The sequence below is a fragment of the Pangasianodon hypophthalmus genome, chromosome 7 (assembly GCF_027358585.1).
Source record: "Pangasianodon hypophthalmus isolate fPanHyp1 chromosome 7, fPanHyp1.pri, whole genome shotgun sequence".
NCBI classification, from domain to species: Eukaryota; Metazoa; Chordata; class Actinopteri; order Siluriformes; family Pangasiidae; genus Pangasianodon; species Pangasianodon hypophthalmus.
Window position 1 is genome coordinate 13,226,563 of NC_069716.1, and position 21,502 is coordinate 13,248,064.

At 38.8% G+C, this 21,502-nt stretch overlaps 1 protein-coding gene across 7 annotated transcripts in view; it reads left to right on the forward strand.

The window, feature by feature from the left end:
* Positions 1 to 21,502, forward strand: part of diaph2 (diaphanous-related formin 2) — a 424,876-nt gene that overhangs the window by 144,197 nt on the left and 259,177 nt on the right. For all 7 annotated transcript variants that reach the window (XM_053235486.1, XM_053235484.1, XM_053235480.1 and 4 more), the window contains one exon: positions 5,866 to 5,980. In XM_053235486.1, coding sequence (XP_053091461.1) covers positions 5,866 to 5,980 — 115 coding nt within the window. The remainder of the gene's footprint in view (positions 1 to 5,865; positions 5,981 to 21,502) is intronic.

Sequence of the window (21,502 nt, forward strand, 5' to 3'; positions counted from 1 at the left end):
CTGAGTGCTCCGGACCACCAAACTGCCAAAAGCGCTGCTTTTAAAATGGTAGTCACAGTTCTTGATGATTTACTAATCTTGTGCATTTTACTAGTAGCACCTGGCTGCTAATTGCTCAGAAGAAAGAGTGTACTTGTAATATTTCCCACCTGCTTTCTGAATATTGGTTTACTTTTTACCAAAAAAAAATGACTACATATTGAAATCTGTAAACTAACAAGTTGATATGACCCACACTTCCAGCAATCCTTATTTTTTAGATGTAGAACTGAAATTATAGCTTTTGTCATGGTTTGTGGCAATAATGTTTGTTCAGTGGCTACTCTGAGTACTTTTTCTAAAATTTTTAAAGAATTAAATGGGGCAACCCATCAGGTCCTGTGTTTTCCCACTTTGCCCTTGTGATTTAGAGTGATTTAGAGTGTTGTTGATCTATAGTGTTCAAGAAGGCTTACATTTCGAAGAAGAAATCTATTTTATTAGATATAAAACCAACAAATTTATTGTCTGTCAACAGCCTAGACTTAAGTCTCCATATACCTCTTAATGGTATGATGTCAGGAAAGCAGGTGTGTTATAGAGAGGGGATTATGGTCAGAAATAACTATGCCTGTGTACTCACACGTCCTCACCAGAGGAAGCATTCTCTTATCTATGAAAATGAAATCAATTATCCAGTGTTAGAAGAGAAAAATGAATAGCCTAAATGCAGGATTCCTGTATTTCCATGCATCTATCATTCCATAGGTCTGTAGGAAATAATTTACCCAATGAGCTTATTTGCTCATTGCCTCTGACCGAGATGTTGACCAATACAATACTGGGTCTAATACATAGTTACAATCTCATCCTATTATTAGCTGTTAACTATAGGTTCTGGAAGGCATGTAAAAAAGATCAAAATGGTGAAGAATATAACATTGTCCCAATTACAGGCATACAAGTTGACTAACAGAACTGGTTGACTGAGCAACTTTCCTTGGGCAATTACAAAGCGTCCGTTTTTATTTGTTATTACCTTTGATTCTTCAAAACACTACGTCTCTGTGTATCAGAATGGCCGTACCCCTGCTCTTTGCAGTAAATTTTGAGTGGTAGATTTTGGAAAAACCTCCCCTATTCAGGCTGCTCTGGTCAAGTGTGTCTCTGGCAGATATACTATAGATGCTTTCTGTTTGGACATATGGGAGAATATCTTGCTTGTTTCAATTGGATGGTTAAGGCCGTTTTAGTTCACTAAAATGAGTATGAGTATTTTATGAGTATTTTATATTGTTAAATGTATAACAATATGGGTTCCCTGACTGTTGCAAGGAAGAGGGGGGATTGAAAGTAAGGGCACACACACACATTCACAAAAAGACACCAAGAAAAAAATAATAAAACAGCGAAACAACAACAAATCCACCTAACCTTGTGTTGGTCTCTAAGTAAGAGGCTGCTAGTATCTCCAATCCACATACCTCATAGTGCAGCTTACCTAACACACCTGAATTTCAACGAAAACCTTGAAACTATTTTTCTCCACATTTCTCTTTAACAGAAGAACATTCGCATTGAAGTACCTAAATTTAATAGTCCATCTATGGTATAAACTACTATTATTTTCTCAAAGTGCTAAATATTATGAACAGTGAAGAGCAACAAACATGCACATAATGCAATGCTGGTCTTTAGCAATTGGTGTATGACTTAAGATGAATAAACAATGAATAAACAGGTTACAATGCTATGTTTGTCTAACTCACTAGCATCTCCTCAGTAACCGGTTTCATGATTCAAGCTTAGTCCAGAGTTCACAGCTGTAATGTTGAGTGAAATAAAGTTGGTTCCTATTATGATTTCAGTTTTTGTCTCTTTGGCTTGCTTGGGATCCTTGAAGGTCCAGCCGATCCCAGCCTTTGTCGTGATTTTCAACATGGTGAGGCAAAAACTGCCATAACGCACTCTCTCGCAGCGTCGCAACAGGCCTCACACCTCATTGAAAGCAGCCCACTGTCGGATGACTTTCTGGGTGTAGTCAGATTGCATGCATATGACGTCTCCATCTGGAGGATTTCTTTGATCTGCACAGCCTTCCTCAGCATTTGCGTTCCTGGAAGTAGTGACACTTCACTACCAGTGCTCTCACCTCTGGTCATCCCCTGGTATGATGTGCTTTTATCTAGCAGGGGGGGCTTTTTTTGAGCAGTTGTGACATGAAATCAGAGACATGTTTCCCTTCTCTGTCACTGCGATTATGTGCAGGTTGCAACGACAAGACCTAGCCTCCACGTGTTCTAATGTGGCAACGTCTGCTTCCTCCAGAGAGAGCATGCAGGCCTGTAATGCAGTGGTTCTCATGTTGATCCATGGTGTTTTTAAATCCTTCTCTTAGATGTTCAAGTTGAGTTCATATCTCTGTAGCTTGAACTTCTACCTTTTCATCTATTTTCAAGAGTAGCTTTTTTTAAGGGTCTTTATCTCACGAAGAACACGTCCTCACATGCTACCAACTGGAAGCCCATCCAGTCTGCTTTGTTTTGAGCACTAATTTTGATACACTGCTCATTAGTGTGGCAATGTACAATATCCTTATGTAACACAGCATCACCTGGTATAGGATGTTAGTATTGGGGCATTTTATACAAATATGAGTAATTATGCACAGTATTGGGCCAATATCTGATACCAGTATCGGTATTGATGCATCCCTAGTAAATACCATGTTTTATGTTTTCTTGACCTTTCAGCATTATTACAGGTTCATAACGACTATTGTCATTAAAAACACTGAATTATTTTGCTGTTACAATGAAACATGAATACTAAATAGACCAAAAGTTTTAAAGTTTGCATGTGAGATCAGCATTTCTCCTTGCGACATCATCAACAATTTATTTAATGAAGATTAAATAAACTGTTAATGATGTCGCAAAGAGGAATGGTGATCTCACATGCAAACTCCTTCAATATTCTTGGAGGGATCATGTCTCGGCCAAGGGATTTGTAGTAGTTAATGGAAGACAATCTGCTGTACACATCCCACACTGGAATAGTAGGCAGTTGAAGGGGTGGTAGGAAAGGAGGTAAAGCTGAATGTTCAAGAGGCATAAGTGACTGGGACACTTTAGCAAACTTTATGTTGATTGCATTAGCAATTGTCACAAAGTCCTGGGAATTAATTCAAGGAACATTAATTCAGTCTACCTTTTTCACACTTTTGCACATGGAATTAATTCTGCTGAGCCAAGCTCTAGATTTCGCTTTTTTCGTGCCTTCCACTTTGGATTTGTAGAAGTGTTTTTTTTTTTTTTTTTTTTTGCTGCATATGTTTCCTTTTGGACATTGTTTCTGTAGAACTTTGCCAGGGCACTTGATTTTCCAGTCTTGAAGGGGTGGGGGTGATCTATGGTTTGTCTGAAGGGTAAATTTTCACTGTCCTCATAGGTAAATGTCTGTCAATTCCAGGCAAGATAGTATCGTAAAATACGTTGGCTTTTTCATTGGTACTTGTTGCTTCATTCACCTCCTGCCATGAGTGAGTGGTAATCCACTCTCTTATAGGTCGTACTATTCAATACAATTCAGTTAAATTTTATTTGTATAACACTTTGAACCATGGACATTTTCACAAAGCAGCTTTACAGAAATATATAAATTCAGTATATAAATTTTAAATTTGTGAATTTATCCCTAATGAGCAAGCCAGAGGCGACAGTGGCAAGGAAAAACTCCCTGAGACAATATGAGGAAGAAACCTTGAGGAGAACCAGACTCAAAAGAGAACCCATCCTCATGTGGATGACACTGGATAGTGTGATTCAGTAATTACCTTCTAAACTGTATACTATATGGTCAAAAAGTGCAAATGTGTAATCACAAGGGTTCCTAATAGTTTATATATGAAATCTGTTTTGTTGAAGCTATCAACTGTTCAATGATGAAGCCTCAAGTGCAAAACTGTCCTTGGGAATTGCAGTTCTAAAGCTACCAAAGCAATTGTAGTCCTAAGCCATCTCGTTCGGCATTTGGAACATAAGGTGTTGCCATCAATACCCAATAATTCTTCAGGCAGGTAGGGAGTGAACCAAGTTTCTGAAATTACAACCACATCCACGTGTGTTTTTTTTTTTTTTTTTTTTAATCAAGATGGCCTGGAACTCATCAATCTTATTGACAAGAGATCTAGTGTCTGACATCAAAAAAGCTGGCAACATAGCGTGGTTGGATGATCTGTTGTTCAGTAACTTAACTTCGATTAGGTTTGACTGTGACTTGTCTCTATTCCTACATCCAACCAGTCAGGGTCTATTGAAATCCGATCTTCTGCCAACAACAGTCTTAATCTTATGCAAAATGTTCTTACCTCTTCTACATCCTCTTTTGCTTATTGGTACCTGTACCACCCTCTCTTTGCTTAAGATCTTTCTCAGCCAAGGGCTTTGTGGAGGAACAGATTGAGCCTCTTGAGGAATTCCATAGAGTACTTTAAAACAGATGCCTTTTCTACCCTTATGTCCAAAAAAAAAAAAAAAAATGTTCTAGACCAGTTCATTAGCACGAACTCCAAAAATATCAAGCCTATGGCTACTCCAAAAAAAGGTGTTTATTGGATTCCATAATCACTTCTCTATGCACAAAAGCATGCATAGAGAAGAGGCAGCCATATTGGGTGCCATCTTGGATCTATGACTTTCACATTTTTGTATTCAGGTGTATCTCTTACAATAATGACAATTCCTCTTGTTGTGTTGTCATGGAGACCACAATTATTTTCAACAAAATCATTATATTTACATTTATGAATAAGGTTACAGTTTGGAAATCAAACGTTTTTCTTCTTTTTCCAACTATAATTATTTTAATTATCAGAACATTTCAAGTCTAGTTTACAGGGAGGATTCAAATACCATCTTCTCTGTTTTGAAGTAGCCTCTTATTTTTCTCTCAGTTTTTGATGAGTGGAATAAGATTTAATTGTTGTGATTTTTTTTATTTCAATATGAATGTATCAGGTTGATTTACACTTACCATACTAGGAAACAGCATGTGGTTTGCCTGGTCTTTTCACTGTTCACAGTTGTCACATATCATTCTGAAGTGTTAATGATCTTTGATGGAGGCAGAAATTGGCATTGCTGAATATGTTCCAGTAAAACCCAAAATATTCACCTTATTTTTGATATAACCTTTGTAACTCCTCTATACCTTAGCAATTTAAAGTAAAGGTCATTTTTCAATGATGCACCACCTTTTCAGGGAAGGATTTCCACTAGATTTTGGAGCGTGGCTGTGGGGATTTGTGTCCATTCAGTCACAAGAGCATTAGTGAGGTCATGCACTGATGTTGGGCGAGGAGGCCTGGGGCGCCATCAGCATTCTAGTTCATTTCAAAGGTATTCAGTGGGGTTGAGGTCAGGGCTCTGTGCAGGCCACTCGAGATCTTTCACTCCAACCTGGCAAACCATGTCTTCATGGACCTCACTTTGTATATATCACAGAATATTCTTGGTATTACACAGCAGTGCTCATGATATTTGTTCATTTGTCTTTCAAAATATACAGTTTTAAATACCTTATGGCAGACACCCATTTTGATCATGTTACAAAGGACAAATAATACTGGCAAGCAGTAATGTAAACAGTGCTCCAGGAAGCTTGTGAATCACACAAAACCCAATATCAAAACAGAAATGTTTCATAGCCCTGGCTGCAAGTAGCCCATTGTGATTCCAAATTGTTCAACATGGTATTGGTTGAGAACGAGGCAAAGATGATGTGGATTAGGTAGTTACTATTTATGAGCGATCAGGAAGAGATCTTGGCTGTATGTCTTTGTCTCTTTTGTAGTACAATTCCAATGTAGTTTTTCTTTTCTTGCAGATAGTGCCTCAAGAGATGGCAGAGAATTGCTTTTGGATCAAAGTCAAAGAGGAGAAATTTGAGAACCCGGACCTATTTGCCCAACTCTCACTTACTTTCTCATCCAAGTCCAGAGGTAAACAGGCTTGTTTCTTCCTCCTTCCAACTAATTACACACACAGACCTCATTTAAGATATCGCATGAGATGTTCAACAGCTTTCATCTCAGCAAACTGTAGGAAACTTGTTTGTCTCTGTGAAATCTTAATTATTTTTTATAAAACTATCTGATTTTAACACTTACATTAAGGAGAGTTTTGGTGAAGTCTCTGTGCCAATTAGCAGAGAACAGGAGTGTGTTTATGTGCCAGTGTGAAGTTGTTTTACAGAACTGTTCTCTCTCTCTCTCTCTCTCTCTCTCTCTCTCTCTCTGAATGGATGCTGGGAGTGAGGGCTGTGAGTGTAGTACTGGTGTGAGTGAGCTTTCTCCTTTTTCCTCTTAATTTTCACGTTTCTTTGCTGAAAAGTTTTTGCATAGATGTTTTCAAAGTGTTATTGTGGTATTCTAGGAAAGAACGTTGGGGAGGGAGGTTTTTAGGTTAAAAGAACGCCACTATCCAGTGCTTGCTGGTCGGCAATAGCATCTGAAGAGCGGGTGAGTTTGGACTAGTTAATGCGCAGATACGGTATCAAACTTGCATGTCTGATTAATGTTTCAGTGGAAGAATGTGCTTTGGCTGTAGGAAAAGTTGTCAGCGTACTATCTGCTTCCTGTATGAATAGTGCTGCTGTTGTTTTCCTCAACACTATTGAAAAGGTAAACAGTATTGTACAGAATGGCATTATACAAGAAACCTTCATCCCTGTAATGCCGCTGCTTCAACTGGCGAAAAAAGTTATTCTGTCCAACGTCCCCCGTTTATGAACTCTTGATTACAGAGCTTTCAAGATATGCTAAAGTAGTGTCCCAAATGAAAAAGATCCTGCTTGGCTGTAAATCACCACTACTTAAGCACATTGTTTGTTTTAGATGCCAAGTGTGTATGATTTTAAAGAATGATATAGAAGAATACAATATAAGTTTTGAATTTATGGTTTTGACTATTTGGTTTTTGCCACCTCTGATATAATGAAATGCTTCAGATGTGGAAAGGAGGGTCGTATTAGAGGTGCGTGTACTGAGAGGGTTAATGATTCTAACCTGTAAATCATGAAAAGATGGGTAGGACTGCTGAAGCCGGGGCCAGTGCTGCTGTTGCTGGGGAAGATGTACATAAGGAGGGTGAGAGAAGCGAGTCTGTCGAGGCTGAGGATGCCGGGGAGAGTGGAGGTGAAAGTATAAGTGGTACAATAACGGGTGCAAACAGTGTAGAAAATGAAATTCATGTAATGCATGATGATGTTACTGCTGTGGCAGAGTCTGTTGTGGCTGAAGAGAGTTTGGATACTGAGATGATGAGTACTTTTTAAAACTCATTCCATTAAAAGGAAAAGATTAAGGAAAAGCTAGGGGCAAATAATCACTGGACAAGTGCTTATTTGCCCCTAGCTTTTCCTTAATCTTTTCCTTTTAAATCTTTTAAATCTTTAATCTTTTCACTGTCAGATGACTCTGACAGTGAGGCAACGAATAGCAGAAGTAGACGAAACCGACAAAGTGCTTACATGTTTGGTAAAATAAGATCATTTCTGCAAAAGACGAAAGACATGAAAAATGTTTAGGTTGAGGATTACTTCCCTGATTGTAAAATGTTCATTGATTCAGTTGAAATGATGACGAGAGGTGAGTATGAAGAGCAACTGAGATTGAAGAAGTTTGTTTCAAAATTGAAATTAAAACAAAAAACTGGTTTTGAAACTACATAAGTCTCTTTGTTCCTTTAGGTCACTGCTTGTATCATGTTTCATGACAATCTACTTCTTAATAAGTGTGGTAAGGATGGGCACCCTCAATTTGAATGGTGCAAGAGATAGGAATAAAAGAGCATTACTTTTCGAGTTAATCAGACAAAAGGACTTAGAGATGATGTTTGTTCAAGAAATACATAGTGACAGTCTAAATGAAACTGATTGGAAAAAAGAATGGAAAGGAGAAGTAGTGCTTACTCGTACGAGTTTGAACCAGAGGAGGGATGGCTCGTCTTTTTGCCAAAAACTTACTGCCTATCTCATACGAGTTAAAGCAGGTAATACCTGGTAGGAATGGTTTTGAAGGCAAAATTGGAAAGATTTAACTTTGTTTTTTCTGAATATTTATGCTCCCACTGAATGGGGCTGAAAGAGTTTATTTCTTAAACAGTGTTAACACTGTCTTGCAAAACATGTAATTTTGATGATTATTTGTTTCTTGGTGGAGATTTTAATTGCACAGAAAATGATGCATTGGATTGAATTCATCTGGAGCCTCATGCTGCTTCAGTTTGTGCAATATGTGAGCTGGTTGAGACTCATAGTTTGTGTGACATATGGCATGGGCTTAATAATGATGCTAGACAGTATACACACTTGCATACTGTAAGGGCACATGCAAGAGAAAATGTTATTTCTTTGGCCAGAATTGATAGGTTTTGTTGCCCTAAGCACAATTTTAATATTGTGAAAAATGTGCAATTGTTCCAGTAGGTTTTTCTGATCACTGCTTAGTTACATGTCAAGCCTTTATAGCAAATATAAAGTCTAAGAGTGCCTACTGGCAATTTAATACCTCTTTGCTATGTGACAAGAATTTTAGAGAAGTCTTTGGGTTTTTGGGATAATTTTAAGATGAGAAAACAGTGTTTTGAATATCTGCGGCAGTCATGGGATTTCGAGAAGATTAAAATAATGATGCTTTGTCAGCAATACACTTTCAGTGTCACTCGGGATATAACACGATCTATGAAAAAGTTAGAATCTGAAATAGTTGAATTACAAAATTTGGCTGATGTTACTGAAGATCAAAGGTACTTGGAGACTCTTATGTCCAAAAAATAGTTTCTTGCAGATCTGCTAATGATTGGAGCAAAAAAAAAAAAAGGGCCTTGGTCCGATCTTGATTTCTGAATTTTTCTCAAGTGGATGCCCCGTCTAAACTCTTTTTCAGCTTTGAGGGATGGAATGGCCAGAGTTGTTGAATTCACTGTTTATGCTCTGAAGATGGGCAGGCGTTAACAGAGCACTCTGAAATAAGAATGAGAGCTGTATGGTTCTGTGCCAGGCTGTACAGCAGTGAGTATGTAGAGGATGTTGATTTGTCTACTTGTTATTACAAAGTACTATATAAGGTTTTTAAGGGTATTGGAGAGCATTGTGCATATTCCTGGCTATTGAAGGATTTGTTTTGCACCTTACATCAAGTATCTGCCTATGCTGAGGATATAATGATCACGGTTAATGGGCAGCAAGATATTAACTACATAGAGTGTATTATGAAGGATTTTGGAGTCATCTCAGCTGCTAAAGTCAATGGGGAGAAGAGTGATGCATTGGCTTTGGGGAAATGGGAGCAGGGCCTACCGGTCTTACCTGGTAGAATGAACTGGAAAAAAGGGAGGTTTTAAATATCTGGGAGTTTAAATATCTGGGAGTTTATAATCTTTTTTCTTCATACAGAAGAAAAATTGAGAGGGGATAGTAGAGAGAATGGCATGTAGACTGACTAAATGAAAGTAGATTCATTCACAATTATTCTTTAGAGGAAGAGCACTAATAGTTAATAACTTGGTTGCATCAACGCTCTGGCATAAGCTGTTTTGTGTAGATCCGCCCGTAGGGCTGTTATCTCGGCTGCAAACAATCTTAGTAGACTTCTTCTGGGATAGATTGCACTGAGTTCCCCAAAGTATATTGTTTTTGTCTAAGGAAGAAGGTGGACAAAGTTTGGTGCATTTGCCAAACAGACTGGCAACATTTCGTCTCTCTAAACTCTTAACAAGCCCTGCTGATCTTGTGTGGAGGAATGTGGCCAAGGCTATTTTACAAAGAGTGGAAGGACTTGGATTGGCTACTGGTCTTTTCTTTATGGATCTTAGGAAACTGCACTTGAATGGATCAGCATATTTTTACTGTGGACTTTTTAAAAAATTTAAAAATTTATCTCCAAGAGAACAGGGAATTCAGACTCCTCTTCTGTCTTTTGGAGGAGCCACTTGTAAAGAGGGCTTGCTTAGATATAACTGGCGATGTGCCAGGCCTCACACAGCTGTTGTGTGTCTCTAGGACTGTGAAACTGAGACAACTTGTTAATGTGGCTGGTCCTGAGTTAAGTGACATAGCGGCAGTAGCCCGCTTGCTGGCTATGGCTATTTGGTTCCTGATGGGAAAGATCCTGTCCCAAAACTTAGGATTACTCTGAACTTGAAGGATATGTCAGGTCCTTTGCTGGATCTTCATGATTTGTAAGATTTAGATTTGGACACAGTAGAAGGAAAAGTGTTACATAAATGTTCTTTTAAAGTTCTTAATAAAACAGCATTAAATGGGAGAGTTGATACAGTTTGGAGGGATAAGCTTGGAATGGGGTGAAAAAACAAAACCAGTTTGGAGGGTGCTTTTCAAACCACCATTGAAAAAGAAATCTGGAGATTTACAATGGAGAATCTTGCATGGTTCTGTGGCTGTTAATGTGATTATTTCTTTTATTAATCCGAGTGTTCATGATGAGTGTGTATTTTGTGGTTCAAGAGAAACTGTTTCATTGTTTTTTTGGAATGTGTGAGACTCAAACCACTTTTTGTCTTGCTGAGTCAAGTGTTTTTGAAATTTGGAGAAAAGTTTACGCATAATGCATATTACACAATGTAAAATGGCGGCTGATCAACTTTATGATTGGTCAAGCAAAACTTGGAATCTATACAAGCAGGAAAAATAGAATAGAAAGTATAATATGATATCTTTTGAAATGCAGTGGTGTTATAATAACATTTTCTGTACTGTGATGGAAGGGGATTTATTTATTTTCTTTTTTTTTTTGCATTGAGTTGTGACGTGCGAGATCACAGAGAAGCTGAACACAAGCACCCAGAGGCAGAAATGGGCAAAATGTGCTCTTTATTTTCTAAGTGGAGGCTGGGGAAAGGTGGAGTGAAGGTGGCAGTGAGAGGTTCTCCCGGTGTGTGGTGTGGCGAGCGAGCAGCAGCAGCGCAGCGGCGGGACTGAGGATGCACGGCGGGTGCTCTCAGAGGATGGGGTGGTTGTCGTACAGAGAGTGAGGCTCGTCTTATCCGCTTATATCTCTGTCTGCATGAATGGAAGAGGACACAATTAGTGGGCATGTAAACCTCACCTACCTCAACCGCAGAGTGGCTGTGTGCTCCTTTTATATCCCTCGGTTTCCTCTGTGAGGGTAGATTTTGGCTGCTGCTCTTATTGGCTGCCAGACGCGCTGCATTAGGCTGCTCCACCTCATGGCCACGCGCACTCCGGCTGTCCACAACAATGGGAGTGCTGAAGCGACGCTGTCCTTTCAGCACCCTGCCGGCAGTCGTGTGAGGTGCGCGGGCCGCGGGTTGATCGTGTGAAATAAAGATTATTTAAAAAAAAATAATAATAATCTCTGTCTCTCACTTTCTTCTCTACCATCTTTCCATATCGATGTACTGTATGCTTTGCCCTCGAAGGTTTGGATGTTGTAGAGGAACACCACATAGTTAGTTTGGCTGAATTTCTGCTTTATTGCATTCCCCTAAAGAGAGAGAACAGGACTAGAGTGTGGAGGACGGGGGGTGGCTGAGCACTGGTTTGGGAATGGAGGGTGGAGCTGGGAAAAGTGAGTGTGCAGGATTGCTCAAACATGTGTTCTGTGTTTCAGTGAGTGGAAGCAAGGATAAAGTTGGGATAAACGAGAGCCACGCAAGAGAGAGAGCTTGCTGCCGCTCACTGAAACACAGAAGACGTGTTAGAGCAATCCCACACAGGTGGAGATCCTTACCACTCACTTTTCCTGGCTCCACCCTCCATTCACAAACCACGCCACTGCCTCCTCAGAGATGAGAGAGAGAGAGGAAAAAAGAAAGGAAGGGATTATTGCTTCTGTTCTGGGCAGTTTGTCTACAGATTTTAGTTTACAGAACTTGTTTATGCACAGTATTGGATTGGGGGTATTATCAGAATTTCTTTAACAGTATTGTCTGTGTTTTGTGTTTTTTATATATACATACATTCACACACATATAGATAGATAGATAGACAGATAGACAGACAGATAGATAGATAGTTAGATAGATAGATAGATAGATAGATAGATATACACCGATCAGCCATAACATTATGACCACTGACAGGTGAAGTGAGTAATATTGATTATCTCGTTACAATAGCACCTGTCAAGGGTTGAGATATATTAGGCAGCAAGTGACCAGTTGGTTCTCGAAGTTGATGTGTTGGAAACAGGAAAAATGGGAAAGCGTAAGGATTAGAGAGACTTTGACAACGGCCAAATTGTGATGGCTAGATGACTGGGTCAGACCATCTTTAAAACGGCAGAGAATAATAGTATCACTATCATGTGCAATACCATTATTGTTACTATTTACTACTTTTCAATATCACTGTCAGTACATCTGTGAATAATAATGTGCAATACTGTGAGCATTATCATTTTTCTGCTATTCTACCATTTGAATGTGCAATACCATGTGTAATATAAAGTGCAATATCGTGTGCAATGTCACTTTCAACTTTTCACTCTACTTTTCTACTTCTCCACTTATTTTTTGTGTACTTACTTATTTTTTCCTAAAATATCTCACGTTTTTTGCTATTCTATCATGCACTGCAGTTATTTTTACTACTTCATTTATTACTATATTGTTTTTTATTCCTACGTTGTTGTGATATATCTGTTTGAGTAACCTCTGGCACAAGAATTTCCCTCGGGATGAATAAAGTTCTGTTTTATCTTATCTTATCTTATCTTATCTTATCTTATCTTATCTTATCTTATCTTATCTTATCGTAATTATTAGGTGGAGCCTAGCAGTTAACACTTAGAAGCTGAATTCAGCATTAGTACAGCTGAAGGGGAAAAAGCTGTTCATGAGTCTTTTTCTGCGACAACACAGACTTCTGTAGCGGTTTCCTGATGGGAGACGCACAAACAGTCCATGGTGGGGATGGGAGGTGTCTTTGATAATACTTCTCGCTCTCCGCAAGCAACGCTTTTGATAAATATCTGAAATGTTGGGCAACTGTGTTTCAGTGATGTGTTGGGCAGTTTTCACTACCCCTTGTATTGCCTTCTTGTCACACACTGTGCAGGCATTGTACCATACTGTGATGCAGTTTGTAAGGATGCTCTCAATGTTACAGCGACAGAAGTTCACCATGATCTGAGGAGCAAGGTGAGCTTCCTTCAGTCTCCTCCAAAAGCCTCCTCTCGTCTCAAAAAGTCTCCTTTTTGAGAAGAGAGGAGGTGTTGAGGTTCCAGGAAAGGTCAGTGGAGATGCGGACACCCAGAAACTTAAAGCTAGAGACCTGCTCTACCTCAGTCCCATTAACAAGGATAGGGATGTGTTTGTGGTTTCTCAAGGACTTCCGGTAGTCCACACTCAGTTCTTTGGTTTTCTGGGTGTTAAGTTTGAGGTTGTTATTGGCACACCATGTTACCAGATGCTGAATCTCTTCCCTATAGGCTTTCTTGTCCTCACCTCTGATCAGGCCAACCAACATAGTGTCATCTGCGAACTTGATTATGGAGTTGGAACTGTGCACATGTACGCAGTCGGAGGTGAAGAGGGAGTAGAGGAGAGGACTCAGCACGCAGCCTTGTGGTATGCCGATGTTTAGTATGATGGTGGAGGAGGAGTTGTTGCCAACTCTAATAGACTGGGGTCTGTTGGTCAAAAAGTCCAGGGTTCACTTGTAGAGAGCGGGGCTGATACCAAGACTGGAGAGTTTGGAGATCAGCTTAGATGGAATGACAGTATTAAACACAGAGCTAAAGTCAATGAAGAGCATCCTCACATAGGAGTTGCTATTTTCCTGATGAGTGAGGGCAGAGTGAAGGGCTGAGCTAATGGCATCCTTCGTTGACCTGTTATGATGATAAGCATTCTGATAAGGATCCAGTGATGGTTGTAGGCAGGCTTTCAGTTGATAAAGGACCAGCCTCTCAAAGCACTTGGTGATGTTGGGGGTAAGAGCAACTCGACGGAAGTCGTTGATTGATGTTCAGGGTGGCCCTGGATGCACTGTAAGCTTGCTGATCTCCAGACCTGGAAGCAGCATCTCGTGCCTTCAGTAGGAGACAGACTTCTTTATTTATCCAAGGCTTTTGATTGGGATAAGTTTTAACTGTCTGAAGGGCAGTGACTGAGACAACACATCTGTTAATATGGTGCTAATATGGTTAATATGGTAATACTGTATACTTGCAGTACATACATACATGCATACTTTTATACCATAATGTATACTCACTTTGTAGTCTTATTTATTGTCTAATGTTATATGTTTGTTTGTTTCAGTCAGAAGCAGTGCTCCTAATTTCATTGTATACAGCGATATACAATGACAGTAAAGGCTTTCATTTCATTTCATTTTCATTTCAAGAACGGCATTAGTGTAGATGTCAATGTCCATATGATAGTCCTGTGTGGTGAGAGCAGCAAATGCGCTCCAGTCTGTGTGCTGGAACTGATGTTGTAATGAGGAGTCTGGCCCCTCTAGCCACACTTTCACAGTTCTCACCATGGGGGTTCTATGTGTTTCACGGTGGGGGTATACTTCAGGAGTAGCAGCAGGGATAGGTGATCAGATTGACCAAGGTGAGAGAAGGTGATGGTTTTGTAAGCTTCAGACACATTACATGTAGACATGATCCAAAGTATTGTCACCTCTTGTGGGACAGGAGACATTTTGGCTTTTGAATGAATTAAGCTAGCCTTGATAAGTAACTTTTAAGCTAATGCTCCTCGTCACCTTAGAATAATAAACAATCTCCTTGAAATAAGACTTTCAACACTCTGAATTAAAAAAAAATTACTCCAAGGCAAAAACTGGCTATCCTGGCATTAAATTAATTCTACAAAAATTAGCTATCCATTTCTAGCTTAGTTAGCTAGTTCAGAGCTCCTTTCTTAAATGGATTTTAAGAGGGTGACTGTTAATTCTCCATTATTGACTTGATGACTAGCTATACAATTAGCAAATAGATGAGCAAGGTGGAAGCCAGCTAGTGTGAGCATGCTGAAAATGATGCATACATTTGGTAAAGCTGCCTCATAATCAGTGAATATGATAGATGTGAATAGATAAAATATTAGAATAATATTAAGAAATAATACTACTAATGGGTTGTGGGTCTGCTGTCAGGTCTTGAGTAGTTGGAACTGTCCCATCCTTTAGCAGTAACTTTTTTTGCCTCACTCAAAATGTAGTCCAGACAAAAATGTGCTGAACATATTTTAATGGACATTGGAAAAAAACCCCGTCAGTTTAGTTTCTAGAAATCACCTGTGTGGACTGGGGAATGAGTGGTACATATTAACAATGTTTACAAACTATATTAAGCTCTTTTCAGAAAACATTCCTGTTAGCAGTCCTTTAAGCTACTTCTAGCTGTTAGCAGCTAGAAGTTTCTGAATAGCAGGTTTAAAGTTAGATGGATGAATGATGAAAACTTTGAAAAGGGGGGAAAACAGACTTTTTATTATATCTAATCACTCAGAGGATTATGTCATGCCAATAAATGCATTCCAAAGAAATACAGACCACAGCCTTCTTTTGACAGTAAGCATACATGTCATAAAGAATGATATATTAAACCTATTGTTGCACAAGTCTCTTCAGTGTATGGAATACTGCTTGATATTTACGCCTTACACCTACTGTATATATAGTGTACACTAGAGGTCGCACGACTACTAATTTTAACTTGTTGAATGGTAATAAAAAAAAAATCATCTTTTCCCAGCAAAAACTGTCAGAATATTGCTATTTTTTATTTATTTGTGCAGAAAAATGTGCCAAACTGAACTTCAGTTAGCACATAGGCTTCAAATTACATTTCCAGCATCAATGCTGTTATAGGCTGTTTATGATAAAAATAAATAAATCACTGCAATAAATGTGGAAAAAATACTAAGTCTGTGTAACATGTTACACTATTTAAGGACATAGCTTAATAATAAAAAAAATCTTAGCTTAATGATGAATGGAGGATGTCTACAGCTGCATCTAGGAGGTTTTCATTCCATGTTCAACTCTGGCCTCGGCAGAGTCCAAAAACAAGCCTGGACTGGCCTCTTTGAGCTGGCATGGGTCAGGTAAGTGGGATCTCGCATGGTCTTGCACACACCTCCCCACTTCATGCAAACTGATATCAAAGTGATAATGGTCCATTAAAGCAAAAGAAAAAAAAAAGACTTTTCCAAGTGTGGTCTTGTGCAGTTGACAGTAAAATTGACTTCATCTAGTCTGAAATATTTTACAATTAAAGTACATTTACAATGGATATAAAAAGCCTAGACACCCTTTTTATTACCCTTTTTTATCTTGGTAAAAAATGAAATCAAGATAAATCAAGTTAGAACTTTCACCAATACTTCAGTTTTTTAAATCACAAAAACCTGCAATTTTAATGGAGGTGTGTAGACTTTTTAATATCCATTGTACCTCCTTATATTACTGTCTGCTTCACTGTGTTTTTCAACCACCCAACTAGTCAACATTCTCACAGCGGCAACTAGTGAATGTATTAGTCGACTAGTCTACCACACCTCTAACATACACCAGTTCCAAATCATATTTGGGATACAGTGAATCTCCAGCATAACAGTTATTCATAGACATCAGACATCAATACCCTTCAAATGGCAGAGTTGGAGAGTTTTAATTGTACGTATGGCTGTGATTTTGGAAGGAAAGACCTCACAGATTACCACTTACTTTAATCTTTACAAAGCACCTGGCAAAGAAGTCAGTGCTTGAGCCTAGGTTCAGTTGTCTGCACAATCGCTTCTTTATTTATGTAGTGAGTTCAGATTGACCTGCTGAGTATATGCTGGTAAAAGTTTCTTTTTTCTTCTTTCTATTCTTCAGTCCTGACTTGTATTTGTAAGTGAAGCTTGGCTGAATTGGTTTAGAAGAGACAAGCAGGTGCAGCTGTGTTCCCCACAAAGAGCTTTGTATTGATAAACATCACTAAAGGTTGCTATCTCTCTTCCTCTTTCACTTTCTCTTGTGGCACTGGAAGACGAAATGCAGCTGCATTTTATTTGTCAGGCAAATTGTGTAGACAAGGACCAAAATACAAAAAGGACAAAATTTAAGTCTTTCACCTGCAGTTCTGCAGTCCAAAACTTCCTCTCTGCCCTTAGTCTCCCCCCCCCCCCCTTTTTTCCTTGCTATTTCTGCCACTTACTTTTCTTTTTTTTTTTTTCCAGATCCTCTTCAGTTTTAGTATCAGTCAATGATTTTGCCTCTATTTTGACTCAGTGGATCAAATTAGATGCACTTATGGATTGAATGTGCAGAATGGCCTACTGCATTTGAAAAGTAATTCAGTGCCTCAGCTTTTTGATGCTGTTGAATTAAGATTGATGTCTGCAAAATTTCTCTTGCTTTTGCCCTAACACGTTTTCTTTATTGTTGATATCCACTATGAGAGTTAGGGCACATATGTTCCACATATGATATGTGGTAGTGTTTTTTTTTTTCCCTTACAAACTTCAAGACCTCTGTCTTTAACTGAGGCATTGTTTGGATTTTAAGGATGAACTGAATTTAAGGAAATAATTTTTTATATATTCTTTCATGTTTTCACAGAGATGGATAATATTTTTGCTTCAGTTTAATGTGCAAATTGATGTTTTATGAAGTCATGAGGAAGCCTTCTATTCTTTCCTAATTCCAGTGTTTTGATTCTCAGAGGATGAATGGAATGCAGGTTGTCTGGTCAGCTGTACAAACCCTTATTCACTTACTGTATTCTGTTCTTGCTTTCTGAATAATTTACTGGCAACATATCTTTTGTTATGATTAACGGTTACACTAACAAGGTGCAACTAATCATATATTAGAAATTGTGGAAAGTTGCGTGCTTTGGAGAAAATGGATAAAATTGTTAGGACTTGGACTATCTTGGCCTCTAGAGGCCACTATTGCTTCTGTGTTTTGTGTTTTGTTTTGACAGCCATGTGCTTTTGTTTTTCCGTGTGCCTTGTGCCCCGCCTAGTCCTCATTACTTACACCTGTTTTCAGTTTGCCCCCTTGATTTGTTTGTGTATTTATACCCCCTCAGTTTGGCCTCTAGTCACGGAGTCTTTGTGCTGTGATGTTTAAGACTAGTAACCTCTGTTCCGTGGTCCTTACCTATGTTTTTGTGTTGTTTTGGTACTTTGCTTTCTTGTGAACTTTTTGGACTTTGAATTTGCCGTTGTTGGTTCTTCTGAGCGTTTGGATTTTTGGTTTCTTGGACTGTGCACTTTTGGATTTTTTTTTTTTTTTCCCTGGTATCTTCTGAGCGTTTGGATTAAACTTTTGTTATTTTTTGCCTTGGATTTTGGATCTTAATTAATAAACTGTTTCCTTTACTCTACTCTCGCCTCACTCCTCTACACTTGAGTCATTCCCCTGGTGGCCTAGTGGGGGTTTGCTGGATTACTACGCCGGCGACCTGGGTTTGATTCCCAGCAAAACCCTAACAAAAATTGCATGCTCTCTCTTGTGAATGTTGTGTGAGCATAAGAGAACATGAGTGAAAGTGATAGTGTCCTGGACATACAACAAATAGCACTCTCTGCTACTATATTTTAGTGTCAGACTTGAGTTCCAACAGTGTTACAACAGGTCTGGCTTTATACACATCATATAATGTGTAGAACTGCGTGTGAGAATTCCTCCACTGAGCTGGAGTCCCTGTCTTTGCTTCTAATTTCTTATGATGGCTCATAATTAAACACTTTTTCAATTAGGAGGTGGCCTTCAACTGACAACATATAGCACTGAAGGTACAGGTGGCACTGGTATTTTCATCCTGTTTGGGTGTTTCACTCTTATGGTTGCAGAGATAAGTGAACAGTGAAAACAGTCTTTGTGACGCAGTCTTTGTGGAGAGTGGCCTAGGACCAACTGCAACCTATGAGAAACATAACAGAAGACCAAAATCTGAGTTTCAGTCCAATTCCATAAAGCTCTATGAAAGACACTGTATGTCCAGACTGCAGTGGAATTGTTCCCAAAACTCTCAACATGAATGTCTGCAAAAACAATACGCTCTGTTTACATTTATTCATTCAGTGTCTATCTGTCTCTTTCTGTTATTTATTCTTTCTCTTTTATTTTCTTTTCTCACATAATCTCCTTCCCACATCTCTCGAGTGTATTTGGCATACTTACATGTTTCACTTGTGTCCAAATGAACCATTAATGTCCTTACCAAGGTTTGTTTATAACCTTGCACTAAGAAAATTGCAATAGATATACTTGAGTAAAGGTAGTTATCTGGTTCTGGGAAGCGATTCAAGTACATGTTAGAGTAACCTTTTGTTAAAGGATAAATTATTAGTGACACTACTGAGCATTATTTAGTCAGTGGAGTCCTCTTGTAAAGTCAATATTAGTAATCCACAGTCAGTCCTAAATGAGAATTTTTGGAGGCATACATCATATATCATTTAAATACCTAGTAAAGGTTCAGAGTAGTTTTCAGAGTGACAGGACCATCATCAGTGCTTCTGAAGTTGATGAAAGAAGAAGTTGTAGCACTAGAATGCTTGAATGTTTGGGTTTCATCTCATACAGCCTCAGAAGAACTTTGATGATGAAGGAATGAAGTTGAATGAAGTCAGAAACCAAACTTTGCTATTCTTTTATTGTAGTCCCAACCCAAATGCTACCTTATTCACTCAAATGCTCAATCAATCAGTATTTGCGTGATATACAGCTCCGTAATTAAGATTTTAGAGGTGTACATGAATTCTCCTATGTTAGATACAATAACCCATAAAATCTCTTCCCTCTGTCTCAACACAAATGTGTTCATGTGTCTCTTCACATGCAGAAATCTAAATTAGCCCTTAGTTATGGTTCTTACTTGGTGGAAAACTGAAAATCTAGTTGTAATTACTATTAAGCTTGTGCTGTGACAGACAGGAATTAATTCAGTGTCTATCAGTTCCTGTCTATCAGTTATTAATTGCATAATATTTTTGTTGCACCTGAGCTCAAGTTGGCTTGCCAACAGTCTCTTATGAGAGATTTCAGTTTTTGATTTTTAATAAATTTGCAAAAATTTCTAAAACCGTGTTCACATTGTCATTATGGTTGTTTGTGTGTAAATTAATGGCAAAAATGTAAATTTAATCAATTTAGAATGAAATCTATAATACAATAAAAATGTGCAAAATCTGAAAGGGTCTGAATACTTTCCAAACCCACTTTATGTTTTGTAGGACAAATTAAATCGCACCCAGAAATTAGTTGGATAGCAAGTGTGCTATTCTTCTAGCCAGACAGCAAGCAAAAAAAAGCTGATATGTTTGTTTTTATGTTTTCAACACATCCATGCAAATAAGAATGTTATTTTTACATTAGACAGGAGTAAGTTGGCACGAGATGATACACTAAAGCCATGATTCGAAACATATGCTGATACAGGGTTCATGAGACGATAGACACAAGATTTTTTTTAAAACATATTTAACATATTCTAATGACCAACACCAATAATCTATAGGCTCTGAGATTAAAATGTATTTCTATAAAAAAAAACAAAAACAAGAAGGGCTAACAGAAACTATTAAATTATATAACCAGTAGTGGGAATGGTTCTGTTTATACAGGAAGCACTGGAACTGCAAGGTACGTAACAATATACACCAATCAGCCATAACATTAAAACCACTTCCTAATATTGTGTAGGTCCCCCTTGTGCTGCCAAAACAGCTCTGACTTGTTGAGCCATGGACTACACAAGACCTCTGAAGGTGTGCTGTTGTATCTGGCACCAAGTAGTTAGCAGCAGATCCTTTAAGTCCTGTAACTTGCAAGGTGGGGCCTCCATGGATTGGACTTGCTTGTCCAGCACATCCCTAAAGATGCTCGATTGGATTGAGATCTGGAGAATTTGGAAGCCAGGTCAACACCTTAAACTCTCTGTCATGTTCCTCAAACCATTCCTGAACAATTTTTGTGGCAGGGTGCATTATTCTGCTGAAAGAGGCCACTGCCATTAGGGAATACCATTGCCATAAAGGGATGTACTTGGTCTGCAACAATGTTTAGGTAGGTGATATGTGTAAAAATAGCATCCACATGAATGCCAGGACCCAAGGTTTCCCAGCAGGACATTGCCCAGAGTATCACACTGCCTCTGCCAGCTTGCCTTCTACCCATAGTGCATGCTGGTACCATCTCTTCCCCAGGTAAGCGACCCACACACACCCGGCCATCTGCATGATGTAAAAGAATATGTGATTCATCAGACCAGGCCACCTTCTTCCATTGCTCCGTGGTCCAGTTCTGATGCTCACCTGTCCATTGTAGGCACTTTTGGCAGTGGACAGAGGTCAGCATGGGCACTCTGACTGGTCTGCGGCTATGCAGCCCCATATGTAACAAGCTGCGATGCACTGTGTGTTCTGACACCTTTCTATCATAGCCAGCTTTAACTTTTTCAGCAGTTTGTGCTACAATAACTCTTCTGTGGGATCAGACAAGATGGGCTAGCTTTCACTCC